At 39.3% G+C, this 16,316-nt stretch overlaps 1 protein-coding gene across 12 annotated transcripts in view; it reads left to right on the top strand.

Moving 5' to 3' along the window:
- The window catches only part of HERC4 (HECT and RLD domain containing E3 ubiquitin protein ligase 4), a 112,131-nt gene that overhangs the window by 70,134 nt on the left and 25,681 nt on the right, over positions 1–16,316 (top strand). For 11 of the 12 annotated variants that reach the window (XM_036336876.1, XM_036336884.1, XM_036336875.1 and 8 more), the window contains one exon: positions 16,176–16,295. The exons of the other annotated variant lie outside the window; for it this stretch is intronic. In XM_036336876.1, coding sequence (XP_036192769.1) covers positions 16,176–16,295 — 120 coding nt within the window. The remainder of the gene's footprint in view (positions 1–16,175; positions 16,296–16,316) is intronic. 12 annotated transcript variants of the gene reach the window in all.

The following is a 16,316-nucleotide window of genomic DNA, read 5'->3' as shown; positions in this document are numbered from 1 at the left end:
GATGGCCATTTCTTTCCTAGGAAATAGTCATTTTTATATTTGCCCTTCCCTGAACAAGCCTTCCTTATAGCACTTTAGGGTTAACTGGATTCTGCATTAATCTATTAAGAAGACCCCCTGACTTCATGGGATGAGCCTCTACTTTCTATATGCTTTTTGTTTAGGATTCAAGACATTAATTAGATTTTTTCTTTCCTCTGGACTCTCTTTTCCTACTCCAGTGAACCATTTTTATTAGCCAGACCTGATTTCCAAATATTAACCCTTTTTCCCTTCCTTCTTATGTACTTATCTTTATTTACCCCTTTATGTAGATATATACATGTAGATATGGTTGCTTTACCTGTATCTTTTACCACAAGTAAAAGGAAGGGGAGGAGAATAGGAAGGAATTGAATCTTTTATCTTTGATAATTACAGACAGAATTTGAGCAAGTAACTTATTTGCTTAGCTCAGAAGCCTCAGTCTCTACTGAAGAAGAATCTTACAGGAATCCATCTCCAGATACCTATTATTAGAGCCATGCTAGAGACTAGAATCCTAATTTTTTGCTAGCTGAAAGGGAAGAAAAACTCATCTAACAGTGGCCAGAATTAAACTATGCTTTGTATATAATACTAGAGGCCTGGCGACCGAAATTTGTGCACAGGTAGGGTTCCTAGGCCTGACCTGCAACCTGGGCTGACCTTCCCCAGCTGGCCCCGCCCTCCCTCCCCCCACTGCCGCCACCGGTTGCCCTTTGTGTGTGAGCAACTGGCCAGGCGATCGGAGCCCCGCTCTTACCTGCCTTGGCCTGGCACCACCCGCGTCCACTGCCACCCACCCTTGGCTCCCCGTTCTCCATTGGGCAATTGTAATCTGCCGGCCGGGGGAAGAGGCCAAGAGGTTGGCCAGCAGGCCTCAAACGGGCGATTGGGGCCTACGGGCTGGGGGCAGCTCCTGCATTGAGCTCCTGCCCCCTGGTTGTCGGTGCACATCATAGCGACCGTTTGTTCCACCATCCAGTCAATTTGCATATTACACTTTTATATATATAGATATATATAATTGATTTGAGAGAGAAGGAGAGAGAGAGAGAGAGAGAGAGAAGGAAACATCAATGATGAGAGAGAATTATTGACTGGCTGCCTTCTACACACCCCCGATTAGGGATCAGAGCTTGCAACCTGGGCATGTGCCCTGACCTGGAATCGAACCGTGACCTTCTGAGGTCTATGCTCAACCACTGAGCCACGTCAGCCAGGCAGAATATCATTTGTATATTAATCCATGTGAGCACGTTATATATATTCCTTATTTAACTTTTTAAACTCTGTATGGTTGATATTGCCCCTTAATTCTGAATGTCAAAGGTCATAAACCAGTCAGTAGCAGAGTTGAAATACAAATCCAAGCTTTTGCTTCTTCTAATGTACTTCTGTATTGACAGGTATAGTAATATAATATGTTTAACAGGTGGGTTGCTTTTATTTATTCTTTATATCCTCACCTGAGGTATGTTTTTATTGATTTGAGAGAGAGAAAAACATTGATTGGTTGCCTCCTATACACACCTGGGGATCTAACCCACAACCTGACCAGAACCTGGGAATGTGCCCCAACTGGGAATTGAACTAGTGACCTTTTGGTATACTGGACAATGCTCTAAATGACTGAGCCATGCGCCCAGGGTAAGGAGTTTGTTTTTATTTTATGCCCCTAGATCTAGTGGTTCATCTTTCCATGATAGCTGATAGTATTATTTTGTTAAAAGACCATGTTTCTAACTCTATTTGTGCTGCTTCCTATCCTCTATAATTTTGAACAAGTCTTTTTCTTTATCACATGCAAATGGAGAATTTTCTTATCAAATAAGGATTAAAATATTGGCTTAATAGTTTCCCAGGATTGGTATATTATTTAATTCATAAAACATATGGAATTATTATACCTTCATATGGCAGTGATTTTGTTATCACTAGTACCACCATTTGACTTGATTCATTGGGTTATACGGAAGCTAAGTCCTTGTTCGAAATTATGACATACTCAAAAGCAGAATGATAATGTTATCAATTTCTTAAGCATCTCTTACTGGGAGTTCTTAGAGTAGTCACTTGTCTTTCTTTTACCCCCTACTTTGGAGAAAACTTTCCTTGGTCCTGATCTCCCATAAGTGGATACTCATGGAAATTAACTATTGGGGATGTTTCGTTTTCATCTTTAGTGAAACCCAAGTTGCTTATCAGAAACTTATTTTTTCAAAAACACCTTAAGGCTGACAACTGTATTTATTCATTCTTTTTGCTCCATGGTGAATAATTAGAAGTTTGCTCAAATGATTTCCTTCTTTACCTAATCCTAGATCAAGATTAGGAGCTAAAGAACTGGACTGTGTGTTTCCTAATCATTTTGTTCCTCCCTTATGTCATGTCCTTTGGAATGCTTTTGAATCAAAAATCATATCTAATGCTCCAAATGGCATAAGAAAGATAGTTTTATTACTTGCTGTCAGGAATGGATGCATGACCAGATAAATGACTTACTGGCAAGTAATTGGGTTAGTTAGTAGTTTCTGAGTTTTCACACAGTACATTAAAGAGATACAGATATTCTTAACGAAAAGACTTAACTTGGCCTGTCTAGTCTAATAGCTACATATCTTGCTAATCTAAAATCAATGATTTAAAAAAATTTTTTTTGCAATAAACCCTAAGATAAATGAAACAGATAAGACACACATCTCTATTTACTATATACCACTTTTGAACAGAGGTTTATAAGTCAGAATGCTATAAATTGTAATTAAAATGTGAAATAAAAGTGTTATGATCAAACATAATTTTATTTTGTCCATTTCAGGCAGTATACTGAATGTACAGGTTGATTTTTTACAAATATTTATTGAGTGCCTACTACGTGCTTTTCATAGACGTTAGGGATGAGGTGATAAGGAAAAGATGTGATTTCTGCCCTTTTTAAGATTATCAACTTAGAGCACTTTTATACATACAAGCAAATAATGGTGCTATCAGAACACAAAGGAAGGCACATAACTCAGAATTAAGGAGAGCTTTCTGGGTAAAATAATATATCTACTATATAAATGTATTTTTATAGATTGCTTAAACTGTTGATTTTTATATGTAAATCTGTATACAGGTCTTTTGGATCAGTTTCCTATTTGGTGTTTAATTTCCCTATTTTTACAGCATTGTTAACTGATTTTTCTCTTCAGTTATTAAATCACTGCCACTGGATTAGCAACCATAATTTCCTCCCAAGTCTAAGTTTGACTGTAATTTGTGTGTTCCTGAACCAAACTTGGCTTCTGAATTACTCATTTTTATTCTAACATAGTATTTCTTTTCAAAAAACATTTTCAGGAAATACAGATTACAAACACTGGTTGCTATTGGTGAAGGAAACTGCAGTTTACATTTTAAAATCTTAAGATATTTCAGATAAGAAAAAATATATATCAGCAGTGGAATGTGAATCATTTTCTACAAGAATCACTACTTTTTAAAAAATATATATTTTATTGATTTTTTTACAGAGAGGAAGGGAGAGGGAATTAGAAACATTGATGAGATGAGAGAGAAGCATCGATCAGCTGCCTCCTGCACACCCCCTACTGGGGATGTGCTTGCAACCAAGGTGCATGCCCTTAACCGGAATTGAACCTGGGACCCTTCAGTGCCCAGGCCAACGCTCTATTCAGTGAGCCAAACCAGCTAGGACAAGAATCACTACATTTTAGAGTCCAATGTGATAAAAAGTTAGTGTGTGTATAGTCATGCACTGCTAAATGAATCATGGATAATTTTGATACTGTGTGGATATCATAGAGTGCACTTAACAGAGATGGAATAGCCTACTACATACCTAGGCTAGATGGTATGTAGCCTATTACTCCTAGGCTGCAAGCCTGTATGTACAGCATGTTACTGTACAAAACAACATGAGATTAAATCAAGCATGAGAGGCAATGATGCAATCAAGAGATGTGGTAAGCTTGAGATGTATAAGGCTGCTGCTGGTATGACACAGCTGGCTGTTTTACAGCCAACTTTTTTTTTATTTTTTATTTCTGATAGGAAGACTACACTGTAAACTAATGATAAGTGTAGTATAGTAAATACATAAATCAGTGATATAGTCATTTACTATTATTATCACCAAGTATTTCGCACTATATGTAATTGTGTATGTAACTGGTAACACAGTTTACACCACCTGCATCATCACAAATGCATTTAGTCGCCTATGAAGGCCGCCATGTCACTGGGCAATAGGTGTTTTTTCAACTCTACTATAGTCTTATGGGACCACTGTTGTATATACAATCTGTCACTGACCGAAACATCCTTATGCAGCACATGACTGTATTTATAAACATAAATATTGGAGAGAGAAAAGCCAAGGTATTTTTTTGTGTAGTTACTATATATCTTGTCATTTTTAGTAGAATGAGTTTGACTACAAACTGTAAGGCAAGGGGCTGCAAACTTTTCCTGTTAAGGGTCAGCTAGTAATACTTTACAGTTTGCGAGCCATGTGATTTCTGTTACAACTACTCAACTCCCAGCTTTGCTGCAGACAGTATGAATAAATGGATGGGCATAGCTGCTTTCCAATAAAACTTTATTTACAAAAACAGTCTAGTCAGGATTTGGCCCACAGGCTGTAGTATGTTGATCCCTGCTTTAAGATTAAGATTTTGATCTCTAGATATAAACTAAATATCTTTGTTTTGTTTGAAAGCCAGGAATAGCAGTTTCACTCAATTGCTTACAAATGGGTACCTTGACCACTGATATAAATTAATCAAACTGTGAAAGAATGAGCTCATAAGGCTTTTGTCAATGAACAGAAACTTTGAAAATAAAAGCAGTATTATTAATATGTGCTTCTTAAACTGTGTTATTTGTATCCTCAAGAGTGGGCCACAGGATCAAGCATTGGTGGTACTTGATAACATAATTTTATAAACTTATTCATAAAAGTTAAAAAGAAACATGTATATGTGTTTTATATATATATATTCTAATACAAAGTATTCTAAATACGTTGCACACATTTATATGTACAAATATTCACATATTCTCGTGTGTGTATGCACATACATATATTAATAAGGTGAGATAGTCATATAGTGAGTTAAGAGTGCATATGTAGTCTGGCTGGAATGGCTTGGTTGGAGCATCATCCCGTGCACCAAAAGGTTGCAGGTTCAATTCTTGGCCTGGGTTCATGCAGAAGGCAAATGATCAATATATCTCTGTCTGTCTCTCTTCCTCTTTCCCCCTCACTCCCTTCCTCTCTCTAAGCATGTCCTCCAGTAAGATTTTTTTTTTTAAAAAAAAAGAAGAATGGCCAAAACCGGTTTGGCTCAGTGGATAGAGCATCGGCCTGCAGACTGAAAGGTCCCAGGTTCGATTCCGGTCAAGGGCATGTACCTGGGTTGCGGGCATATCCCCAGTGGGAGATGTGCAGGAGGCAGCTGATCGATGTTTCTCTCTCATCGATGTTTCTAACTCTCTATCTCTCTCCCTTCCTCTCTGTAAAAAATCAATAAAACATAAAAAAAAAAACAACTTTGTTTCCACTTAAAAAAAAAAAAAAAGAAGAAGAAGAATGCATGTGTATTAAAGAGACCTGAGTTAATTGCTTGCTCTGTTAGCTGTATGACCTTGGTTAAGTTTCTTGAACTCTGAGCCTTAGTATATTCATCCATGTGATGATGATGATGATAATAGTATCTAATTCATAGGGGTTTAAAGATTAAACGAGACAATGCATGTGACATCTACTTAGTAAGTGATCCGTAATGATAGCTATTATTTTATTTTTGGAACATAAAATCTGAGTGGATTTTAAGGTAAAAATCTGCAATTCAGTGAAAATTTAAAGTGCCATTAGAAGCAGGAACTATATATGTATCTCTTACTCATTTTTCTTGTTCTTCCATTCATCTCCTGTTTATTGAGCACCTGATTGGACACAAGCACTATCTGATAGATTTATACCTCGACTAGATGACTCCTTTCAAACACTGCTTGGTTGGGTGTGTGTGTGTGTGTGTGTGTGTGATTTTTAAAAAAAATTACAATTATTTTTGTTATTCTCCCTAGGAAATTTAGCTAGTTTAATTTATAAGTTACATCAGCTTTGTTTGTTTTTTTCAGTGGTCTATTTTCCCTCCCTAAATGTGGCATCTAAGTGTTTGCATTTGGCCCTTCACTCTTTACCTCTCCCTCACCTTCTGCCACCCACAGCTTTAGTTGTCCCCTTTAAGGAAAATAGTTCTAAATTACGTGTTTGGAGCAAACCTTTCTCTTGAGCTACTTGGCAGTTTTGCCATTGTTTTAAACTAAAAATAGGTTTATTACCAAATTTCTCATCCTTCCCAGCTCTCATTCCTCTCTCATCAAGATTGTTGTCTTTTCCTGACATGTGTGTATGTTGCCAGCATTTGTTTTGGAGTTGTCTTTGACTCCTCTCCTATTTTCTATAACCAGTTAGTTACCATGACCTCTGCATTCTTTCTTATTATCTAGAAACCTTGAATCTTTAATATCCTAATTCAGTTTCCTACCACTAGCCTCTGTACTCATTCTTGATTATATACCTCACTCTGCCAACAGAATAATTTGCATAAAATATCACTGATTCTATCACTTATTGACTCTAAAACCTTATATCCCTAACTATCAGCTCTCACCACAGTAATGCTCTGCAACAAAACACTGAAAGTCACTGGTATCCTATATAATAAAGAACTAATATGCTAATTAGGTGGGACAGCGGAACGACCTTCCAGAATGACCAGCATGTGGGGGTGGGGCCTCGGGGCCACGAGGAAGCCGGGGCTGGGAGGGCTGAGCCCCTTGCCTGAATTTCATGCATAGGGCCTCTAGTACAGTAATAAGCATTTACTCTCATTACTACTGATATGGCCCCTGCTTCATCCTGAAAGTTGGTAGTGGTTGGCTGACCTAGGCAATAGCCCGACTTAGTTCCAAGCTGCATATTGGGTCCAGCTCTGCTTCATGTGCCTCTCATTCTTGAACCAGCAGTTTAGCTGGAGCAGATGTATACAAATTTTTGTCTCCTTTAGTTCATGCTATTCTCTCTGCCAAGAACCTCTTTAAACATTTTTGAAATCCTTTCCATTCACTTCACTCGAATTTTTTTCTTTTTTAAGAAATATATTTTTTATTGTTGATAGTATTACAGATGTCTCCCACTTTACCTTCCTCCTCTCAGCCACTACCCACACCCCCAGGTTTTTCCCCCCTGTATTGCCTATGTCCATGGGCTATGCATATAAATATGTAAGTACTTTTGTTTATCTCTTCTCATCCCACTCTCTAATTTTTATTTTCAATATTGTCCTGTGTACAGACACATAGAAATACAACCAAAATAGATACCTATACCAGTATGTCCTCCATTCTAGATTCAGCCATTGTTAACTTGTTGTCACATTTGCTTTACAAATGTGTGTGTACTGTATACTTTCTTAAATCATTTAAAATTAAATCCTGATATTGCCCTTTAATATCTCAGCATTAATTTTCTTGGTCATTTTCCTACAATAGAGTAATACTATTATTTTTCTTAAATTAACTATGATTCTATAATATCTATCTATCTAGACCAGCCGTGGGCAAACTACGGCCCGCGGGCCGGATCCGGCCCGTTTAAAATGAATAAAACTAAAAAAAAAAGACCGTACCCTTTTATGTAATGATGTTTACTTTGAATTTATATTAGTTCACACAAACACTCCATCCATGCTTTTGTTCCAGCCCTCGGGTCCAGTTTAAGAACCCATTGTGGCCCTCGAGTCAAAAAGTTTCCCCACCCCTGATCTAGACATACGCAATTTTCCTCTGTTGTACCAAAAATGTTTTTATATCACTGCTTTTTATAAAACTAGAGTTCAGTTACACTTGTTTTTTGTCTTGTTAGTCTTTTTCCAATTTATGAATGTAATATATCTCATTTAAGTTTATTTTCTCACAGCAATATTTTGTAGTTTTCAGAGGACTTCCATATTAAATGCTTTAATATTTTGTCTTCGATGCTTTTGTATTATAATTTGATTTCCCCCCCCCAAGTATTTGCTGCTAGTATGAAGAAATTAAGTTCAGCTTTATGTATTGACTTTATACTGTGTGACCTTGATAAACTAATTTATAAGTTTCAATAATTCTCATAGATTCATTGAGATTTCTCGTGTATAAAATTCTGTTATTTTATTGCCTTATTTTATTAACTAAGACATTGAGTACAATGTTGAGTATAAATGGTTTCAGTGGGTATCCTTGCTTAGTTCCTAATCTTAGAAAGAAAGCATTTGATAATTTACCAGTAAGTATGATGTTCAAGGCCCAGCTGGTTTGGCTCAGTGGATAGAACAGCGGTTCTCAACCTGTGGGTCGCGACCCCTTTGGGGGTCAAATGACCCTTTCACAGGGTTCGCCTAAGACCATCGGAAAACACATATATAATTACATATTGGTTTTGTGATTAATCACTATGCTTTAATTATGTTCAATTTGTAACAATGAAAATACATCCTGCATATCAGGTATTTACATTATGATTCATAACAGTAGCAAAATGACAGTTATGAAGTAGCAACGAAAATAATTTTGTGGTTGGGGTCACCACAACATGAGGAACTGTATTAAAGGGTCGCGGCATTAGGAAGGTTGACAACCACTGGGATAGAGTGTCGGCCTGCAGACTGAAGGGTCCCAGGTTCGATTTCTGCCAAGGGCACATGCCTAGGTTGTGGGCTCAATCCCCAGTAGGGGGTGTGCAGGACGCAGCCAATCAATGATTCTCTCTCATCATTGATGTTTCTATCTTCCTCTCCCTTCCTCTCTAAAATCAATAAAATATATTATTTTTAAAAAGTATGATCAAGCTGTGGAGTCTGTGTTTGTGTGCGTGTAATGTTTTTATTGATTTCATAGAGAGAAAGGGAGAGGGAGAGAAAGATAGAAACATCGGTAATGAGAGAGAATCATTGATAGGCAGCCTCCTGCAGGGCCCCCACTGGGGATCTGAAGAACAAACAGTTTTAGCCTGCAACCCTGGTCTGACTGGGAATTGAACTGATCTCCTGTTCATGGGTTGGTGCTCAACCACTGACTTATACCAGCTGGTCTGTGGAGTTTTTATTTTTAAAGTAGGCTTTATCTATATGAAGAAGTTTCCATCTATTCCTGGTTTGCTGAAAGTGTTTATAATAGGTGTACAATTTTGTTAGTTGTCATTCTCTGCAACTGTTGAGATGAACAAATTTTTTTTGCCTTTCCCCCCCCTTTCCTAATATTTAAAAACCCTGGGTCTGTCACGACCGGAGGCTCAACCAACCGGAAGTCAGTCCTGCAGTCAGTGATGGATTGCCATGGTGACCCAGCACTGACTGCTGAGGGGGCTGCGAATCAGGCCCAGAGAGAGGCCTGAAGAGAAAAGCAGAGTCTGATCCATAGCCTCTGTGGCAGCTTTTGATCAGCACTTGCCTCTCTCTCCAGCAACCATGCCTCCATTTCTCTCCAGGCCTCCACCGGGGCTGCTGATCAGCCCTGCCTTTCTGATCAGGCCCCGTTGATAGGCCCAGGGATGCTGACTGGCATAGAAACTGACCAATCACAACCAAATCCAGGTGAACTGTGAGGAGCCAATAGCTGCCTAAGAGGCAGAGCTTTTGACACTGACTGGCATAGAAACTGAGTAATCAGAACCAAATTGTCCAGCAGAAGGGGGCAGTTGGGGGCCATCAGGCCAGCAGGGGAGCACAGTTGGGAGCAAGATCAGGCCGGCAGGTGGGGGCAAGATCAGGCTGGCAAGGGAGGGCAGTTGGGGGCGGCCAGGCCGGCAGGAGAGAGCAGTCGGGGGCTGATCACACTGGCAGGCAGAAGTGGTTAGGGGCAATCAGGCAGGGAGGCAAGTGAGCGGTTAGGAGCCAGCAGTCCCGGATTGTGAGAGGGATGTCCGACTGCCGGTTTAGGCCTGATCTCTGTGGGGTCAGGCCTAAACTGGCAGTCAGACATCCCCCGAGGGGTCCCAGATTGGAGAGGGTGTAGGCTGAGCCAGGGGGACACACACCCCCCTCCACCCCCGCACGAATTTTATGCACTGGGCCTCTAGTAATGTAATAAAATGCATTGATATTTTAATATTATACCAACCTTACATTCCTGGGATAAACTCTACTTGGGCATTATATGTTATATTTTATATATACTGTTAGATTTAATTTGCTAATATTTGTTGAAGATTTTATGTCTATGTTCATAAAGGATGTTGATCTGATAATTTTTGTTTCTCATTGCCATCAGCTTTTAGTATCAAGGTTATTCTGGCTTCATAAAATGAATTAAGAAATGATCCCTGTTTATATTTTCTTTTTTTTTTTTTAATTAAATCTTTATTGTTCAGATTATTACATTTGTTCCTCTTTTTTTCCCCCCCATAACTCCCCTCCTCCCAGTTCCCGCCCCACCCTCCGCCCTCACTCCCCACCCACTGTCCTCATCCATAGGTGCACAATTTTTGTCCAGTCTCTTCCCGAATCTCCCACACCCCTTTCCCCCCCAGGAATAGTCAGTCCATTCCCTTTCTATGTCCCTGATTCTATTATAATCAACAGTTCATTCTGTTCATCAGATTATTTATTCACTTGATTCTTAGATTCACTTGTTGATAGATGCATATTTGTTGTTCATAATTTGTATCTTTACCTTTTTCTTCCTCTTCCTCTTCTTAAAGGATACCTTTCAGCATTTCATATAATCCTGGTTTGGTGGTGATGAACTCCTTTTGCTTTTCCTTATCTGTGAAGCTCTTTATCTGACCTTCAATTCTGAATGATAGCTTTGCTGGATAAAGTAATCTTGGTTGTAGGTTCTTGGTATTCATCACTTTGAATATTTCTTGCCACTCCCTTCTGGCCTGCAAAGTTTCTGTTGAGAAATCAGCTGACAGTCGTATGGGTATTCCCTTGTAGGTAACTGAGTTTCTTTCTCTTGCTGCTCTTAAGAGTCTCTCTTTATCTTTTGCTCTTGGCATTTTAATGATGATGTGTCTTGGTGTGGTCCTCTTTGGATTCCTTTTGTTTGGGGTTCTCCGCGCTTCTTGGACCTGTAAGTCCATTTCTTTCACCAGGTGGGGGAAGTTTTCTGTCATTATTTCTTCAAATAGGTTTTCAATATCTTGCTCTCTCTCATCTTCTGGCACCCCTATAATTCTGATGTTGGTACGCTTGAAGCTGTCCCAGAGGCTCCTTACACTATGCTCGCATTTTTGGATTCTTTTTTCATTTTGCTTTTCCGGTTGGGTGTTTTTTGCTTCCTCGCATTTCAAATCATTGACTTGATTCTTGCGCTCCTCTGGTCTGCTGTCGGGAGTCTGTCTAATATTCGTTATTTCAGTCCGTGTATGCTTAATTTCTAGTTGGTTCCCCAATATAAGATCGAGGGTCTCATTAGTTTTCTTGTAGATCTCATTAAGTTTGTCGGCGGCTTCTAAACAGTTCTTGAGAGACCTTAAAAGTGTGGTTCTGAACTCTATATCTTCCATTGACAATTTTGTCCTGTTTCTTTGTCTCCGCATGTTGTTATGCTTCCTTGGTGCACCCCCTAGTGGTCTTTGTTCGCAGTCTTATAGTTAAATCTTGATTGTTGTAGTTAATTCCAGGGAGGGTTTGACCTCCAGGCCAAGTGGCTATGAGAATCAGCTGTGTCAGCAGTGAGAGAACTTCTGTCCTCTAGGGAGGTGCTAATCTGGCGTTTGCCTGAGGCTATCCGGCAAATGCCTGTGTGCAGGGCTTGGGCGGGGCGGGTCGCACAGGATCAACAGGGTGGGCGGGAGAGAGCAGTTATGGCGGCTCTCAGTCCTGTCCCCAGGGGCTCTGCCTCTCTGAGTCCCAGCACCCGCTGCACACCTCGGAGAGAAAGCTGCACTCGCTCTGACCGAAGCCAGACAGTCCCGCTTCTCCCGTTTGAGTCTGGGTCCCTAAAGACTCGCCCGGATCTGGAGCTCAGAGACTGCGACTCCCTCCCGATTGAAAACGCCAACCGCGCCCTCCGCCGCCAGCCCGCTCCGAGCACTCCGCACCTCAGAACTTGACTTCAGCACTGCGCCTCCTCTGAGTGTCCATATGCGTTTCTCTTTCCTCCTAGTTGTAGGACTTCCACTCAGCCGGCGTTCCTGTGGTTCTGGGTGCTGTCCCTTCTGTTTTTTGGTTTCACTTTTGAAGTAGTTGTTCAAAGCAGCAAACTCCGGCGTTAACCTATGCCGCCATCTTGGTTCTCCCTGATCCCTGTTTATATTTTCTGAGTTAGTTTAAGATTGGTATTTCTTTCTTAAATGTTAGATAGTGTTAGGGTGTTTGGCTTTTGACGCAGGCTGTGAAAGAATTCACAACTGAGCGAAGAGATAGATGCAGAAAGGAAGTTTATTTCACTTTCCCAAAAGGAAAGGGCCAATGCATTGCTAAACAATACAAGAGCAAAAAACAGATGGTGGCCCCCCTTAAGTCTTCACTATTGCTAAGCAGCAAGGAAAGTAGGAGAACCTTGGGCTGAAGTTGAGCAGACTTCAAAGTGGGTTGTAATTTGTTCTTCAGGAGGCAGTTTGAGCAGATATCCTAGGGAGTTATCTTATCAGCATTTTTCTCAAGCCTGTAAAACATGCTTAGAGCAAGAGTTCAAAAGAGGCCTGTTTGAAGGGAAGGAGGGATTGGAACTTTCTATTATTCCTGAGTTGTAAAAACAGCAGGGAGGAGGTGTATGCAATAATGCAGCTTGAAAGTCGCTTATCTTGTCCTTCAGTTTGAACAGAGGGGTTGTTTGAATCAGAGGAGCTTATAGTCTTGGGGCTTATTTACTAACTGCTTCTCATAAATTGTGGAAGGCTACAATAAGGGAAAAAGCGGCCTTTTTTTCTATCCTAATAGATAGAGCCTTGGCCCTTGTGGCTCAGTTGGATGGCATGTCATTCCATACACCATAGGGTGGCAGGTTTGATTCTGGGTCAGAGCACATGCCCAGTTGTAGGTTTGCCTCCCAGTATGGGAGGCAACAACTGAACAATATTTCTCTCTCAGATTGACACACACACACCCCTTTCCTCTTTGTAAAAATCAGTTTTATAAAGTATATTCTCGGGTGAGGGGGGAAAATGTTAGATAAACTTACCAGTGAAACCATCTTGGTCTGGAGTTTTCTATATGGAAATTTCAAATTTTTAACATTGAATTTTAAAAATAAAGTGTAATTTATGTTCTCTGTTTCTTGAGTCAATTTCAGTAAAATATCTATGCGGTGATGTTCCTTCTTTCATTCTTGGTAGTGATAATTTGTGGCTTCTCTCTTATATAGTTTGGCTAGAGGCTTCTCAGTTTTATTGGTCTCTGTCTACAGCCATACCACCCTGAACGCACCTGATCTCAACTTTATTGGTCTCTTTATAAAACACATTTTCTTCACTGATTTTTCTCTAGTGTTTTTCTGTTTTCTTTCATCAATTTCTGCTCTTTATTTCCCTTCCTCTACTTGATTTTGCCTTCATTTGATTATCTAAAAAGATGGTTCTTAAAGCAGAAGCTTAGGTCATTGACTTTTTTTAACAAGATAATTTAATGCTTGTTCTTCTTTACCAACATCCCACAAATTTTGATTTGTTGTGTTTTTATTTTTATTAAGTTCAAAATATTTTTCTAAAGTCCCTATCTTCATGCTTCAACATCTGAATCATCTTTTGAGTCTTGACTCATGACTGGTTGCTTTCCTCAAGACCATTTTTGTGTGGTTTTTATTTTGTTTGGTTTTTTTTTTGTTACCTATAAAATAGTAGAGATTGAAGTAAATAGATTAAAAACCTGTAAATGTGTGCATCTCTTCTTTGCCTGTTATTGTGGAGATTTAAACAAACTCTTCAAGAGTTAAACTGGGATTGAGTTTTCTCTAGTAAGCCTCAAATTCTTCTAATGTTGCCTGATTTGTAAGGCGGAGATAAAATGTCAAAGTGTTTTTCTCAGTATTTGTGCTTCAGTCTGCATGCCTGCTCCTTAGAGGAGTTTCTCTCCTCACTCTTGTACCTTCTCGGTGGTAAACTGATGTTGCTTGTTAATGCTTTCAACATTGGTAGAGGAGAGAGGAAAGAAAGGTTCTTTGTTGTGCTATAGCCTCCATCTTAGATAGATTATGTGTACCTGGATCTTGAGGAGGGAAGTCCTCAAAGTTTCTGCCCACCCCTGACCCCATAGCAGAGGTCCTCTAGTCCTACTGATACAAGATTCTGGGCTCAAGACTGTTGCTGCCCCCCTTCCTACCAGGGATTGAGGGTTTTTCTCTCCTCCAGCAATAAGGCATGGAATCGCTTCCCTTTTCTCAGTGGCTGGAAGCTTTTGCTCTTTCTGCATGAGAGAAGTATCTGGACAGGGTGTCAGGCCTTGTTCCTTTCTCACAGTAGAAGCCAATTCCTTGCACCACTGAGAGAGGCTCTTAATCTACTATTTCCAGTCATTGAGGATGTATAAATGAGTGCAAACTGTCTGAAGCTCCCGTAGTCAGATATAAACAATTATCATTTTAGGTGATTTCTTTCCTACGTATATGACAGCAATATCTTCCTCCTCTCTGCCACAGGTGACCCTTTTCTGGCATCCTATTTCTCTTCGGAAACTTTTGTCCGTCCTTGGAATTCAGGTTACTTGGTTATCTTAAGACTTTAGCTCCGTGGTGGATTCAAGGAAAACTTTGGATAATTTAGAAGTGTTGTATTTAATTGCCAATGTTATAGGCTTTCCAAATACCTTTTTGTTACATTTAGTGTCCGTTCCATGTATAATTACTGGGTGGAATATTCTATAATAGTGAGTTGGTTGGAAATGTTTAAATCTTCTATACTTAGGTGTGTGTGTGTTTTTTCTATCAGTTACTGAGTGAAAGGTGTTAAAATTTTCAACTATGATAAGTGGGTCTGTTGATTTTCCCCTTCATGTATTTTGAAGCACTGTTATTTGGGGATTGTTGTGACTTCTTGATAAATTAATTCTCTTGTACATACGAAATGTGCCATTTTTACTCTGGAAATGCTTGTCTTGAAGTCTATTTTAAGAGTAGCCTCCCAGTTGCCTTCTTTTGTTGGGGTGTTCCCCTGCCCCCCAAGTCTCACCTTGAACACTTTCAGTTTAAGAGTTACTGAAAGATGTAGAGAGAATTTGCATACAGATTTTGCGGCTTCACCCCCTGGGATCCTTTCTGAGCTTTTTTTTTTTTTTTTTTTTTTCCTTGCTGTCTGCCAAGTGGGCACTCTCAGTCTCTGATCTGTGACTCCTCTCTCTGGTAAAACTGCTGCTTTCTACTTGAACTCTATCTCCTGACTCTCATGTTGATTGGAAGGCACTCCCACAGGAAAAATTTGGAACCCCCATTTTTTTTAAATCCCATTACTTTGACTTTTTGGAGAGTCCTGGCCAGTCTTCTTATAGAATTCCTACAGTCAGGACGTTTGTCTGATTGTTTCCTTAGGGTGATGTTTGACTTGTTCCTCTGTCCTTTGTGTTTCCTGTAAAGTGGAATTTAGATCAAGAGACTTGATTAGATTCAGGGTAAACCTCTTTTGCTTCAGAGATAATGTCTGTATTTCCTGTTGCATTATATAATCAGCTGGATAATAGTGTTTGATTATTCCAGTATTGGTGATGATTAGTTTGATCACTCAGTTAAGGTGGTTCTCTCCACTGTAAAGATTTGTTTTTCCCTTTGTAATTTCTAAGATGGTAATTTACATTCTCTTTATTTTTCACATCCTGCCCACTGACACCTCTTAAAAACATTAGGTATAAGTCCCATCCCCAACCAGAAGTCCTTATAGTTTCTAGTTTATATACACTATATGTATTTTAATGGTATATTTCTCATACTGGGTGGTGGTTATATAAATATTTTTCATTTTTACTAGATTTTCAGGTACTGAATGCATATATTAGATCTTATAAATCTGTTTCCCATACACATACTATGTGCATATAGTAGGCACTCTGTAAAGTATTTTTTATAGGAAGAGAAAATTAGCTAAGAAATCTCACGCCTTTTTCTATTAAAACATTTTTCAATCTCAGGTAGTAGTTAAGTTTAATGTTAATTATACTTTTTTTTTGTAGGTAAATGAGAAAGCGGGGCAGATTATACAGTATGATAAATTTTATATACATGAAGTACAAGAATTGATAGACATAAGGAATGATTATATCAACTGGGTTCAACAGCAGGCCTATGGAATGGTATGTTTCCTATTTTATGAT

The sequence above is a fragment of the Myotis myotis genome, unplaced genomic scaffold (genome assembly GCF_014108235.1).
Source record: "Myotis myotis isolate mMyoMyo1 unplaced genomic scaffold, mMyoMyo1.p scaffold_m19_p_15, whole genome shotgun sequence".
NCBI classification, from domain to species: Eukaryota; Metazoa; Chordata; class Mammalia; order Chiroptera; family Vespertilionidae; genus Myotis; species Myotis myotis.
This window is presented reverse-complemented; position numbering and strand designations above follow the sequence as displayed.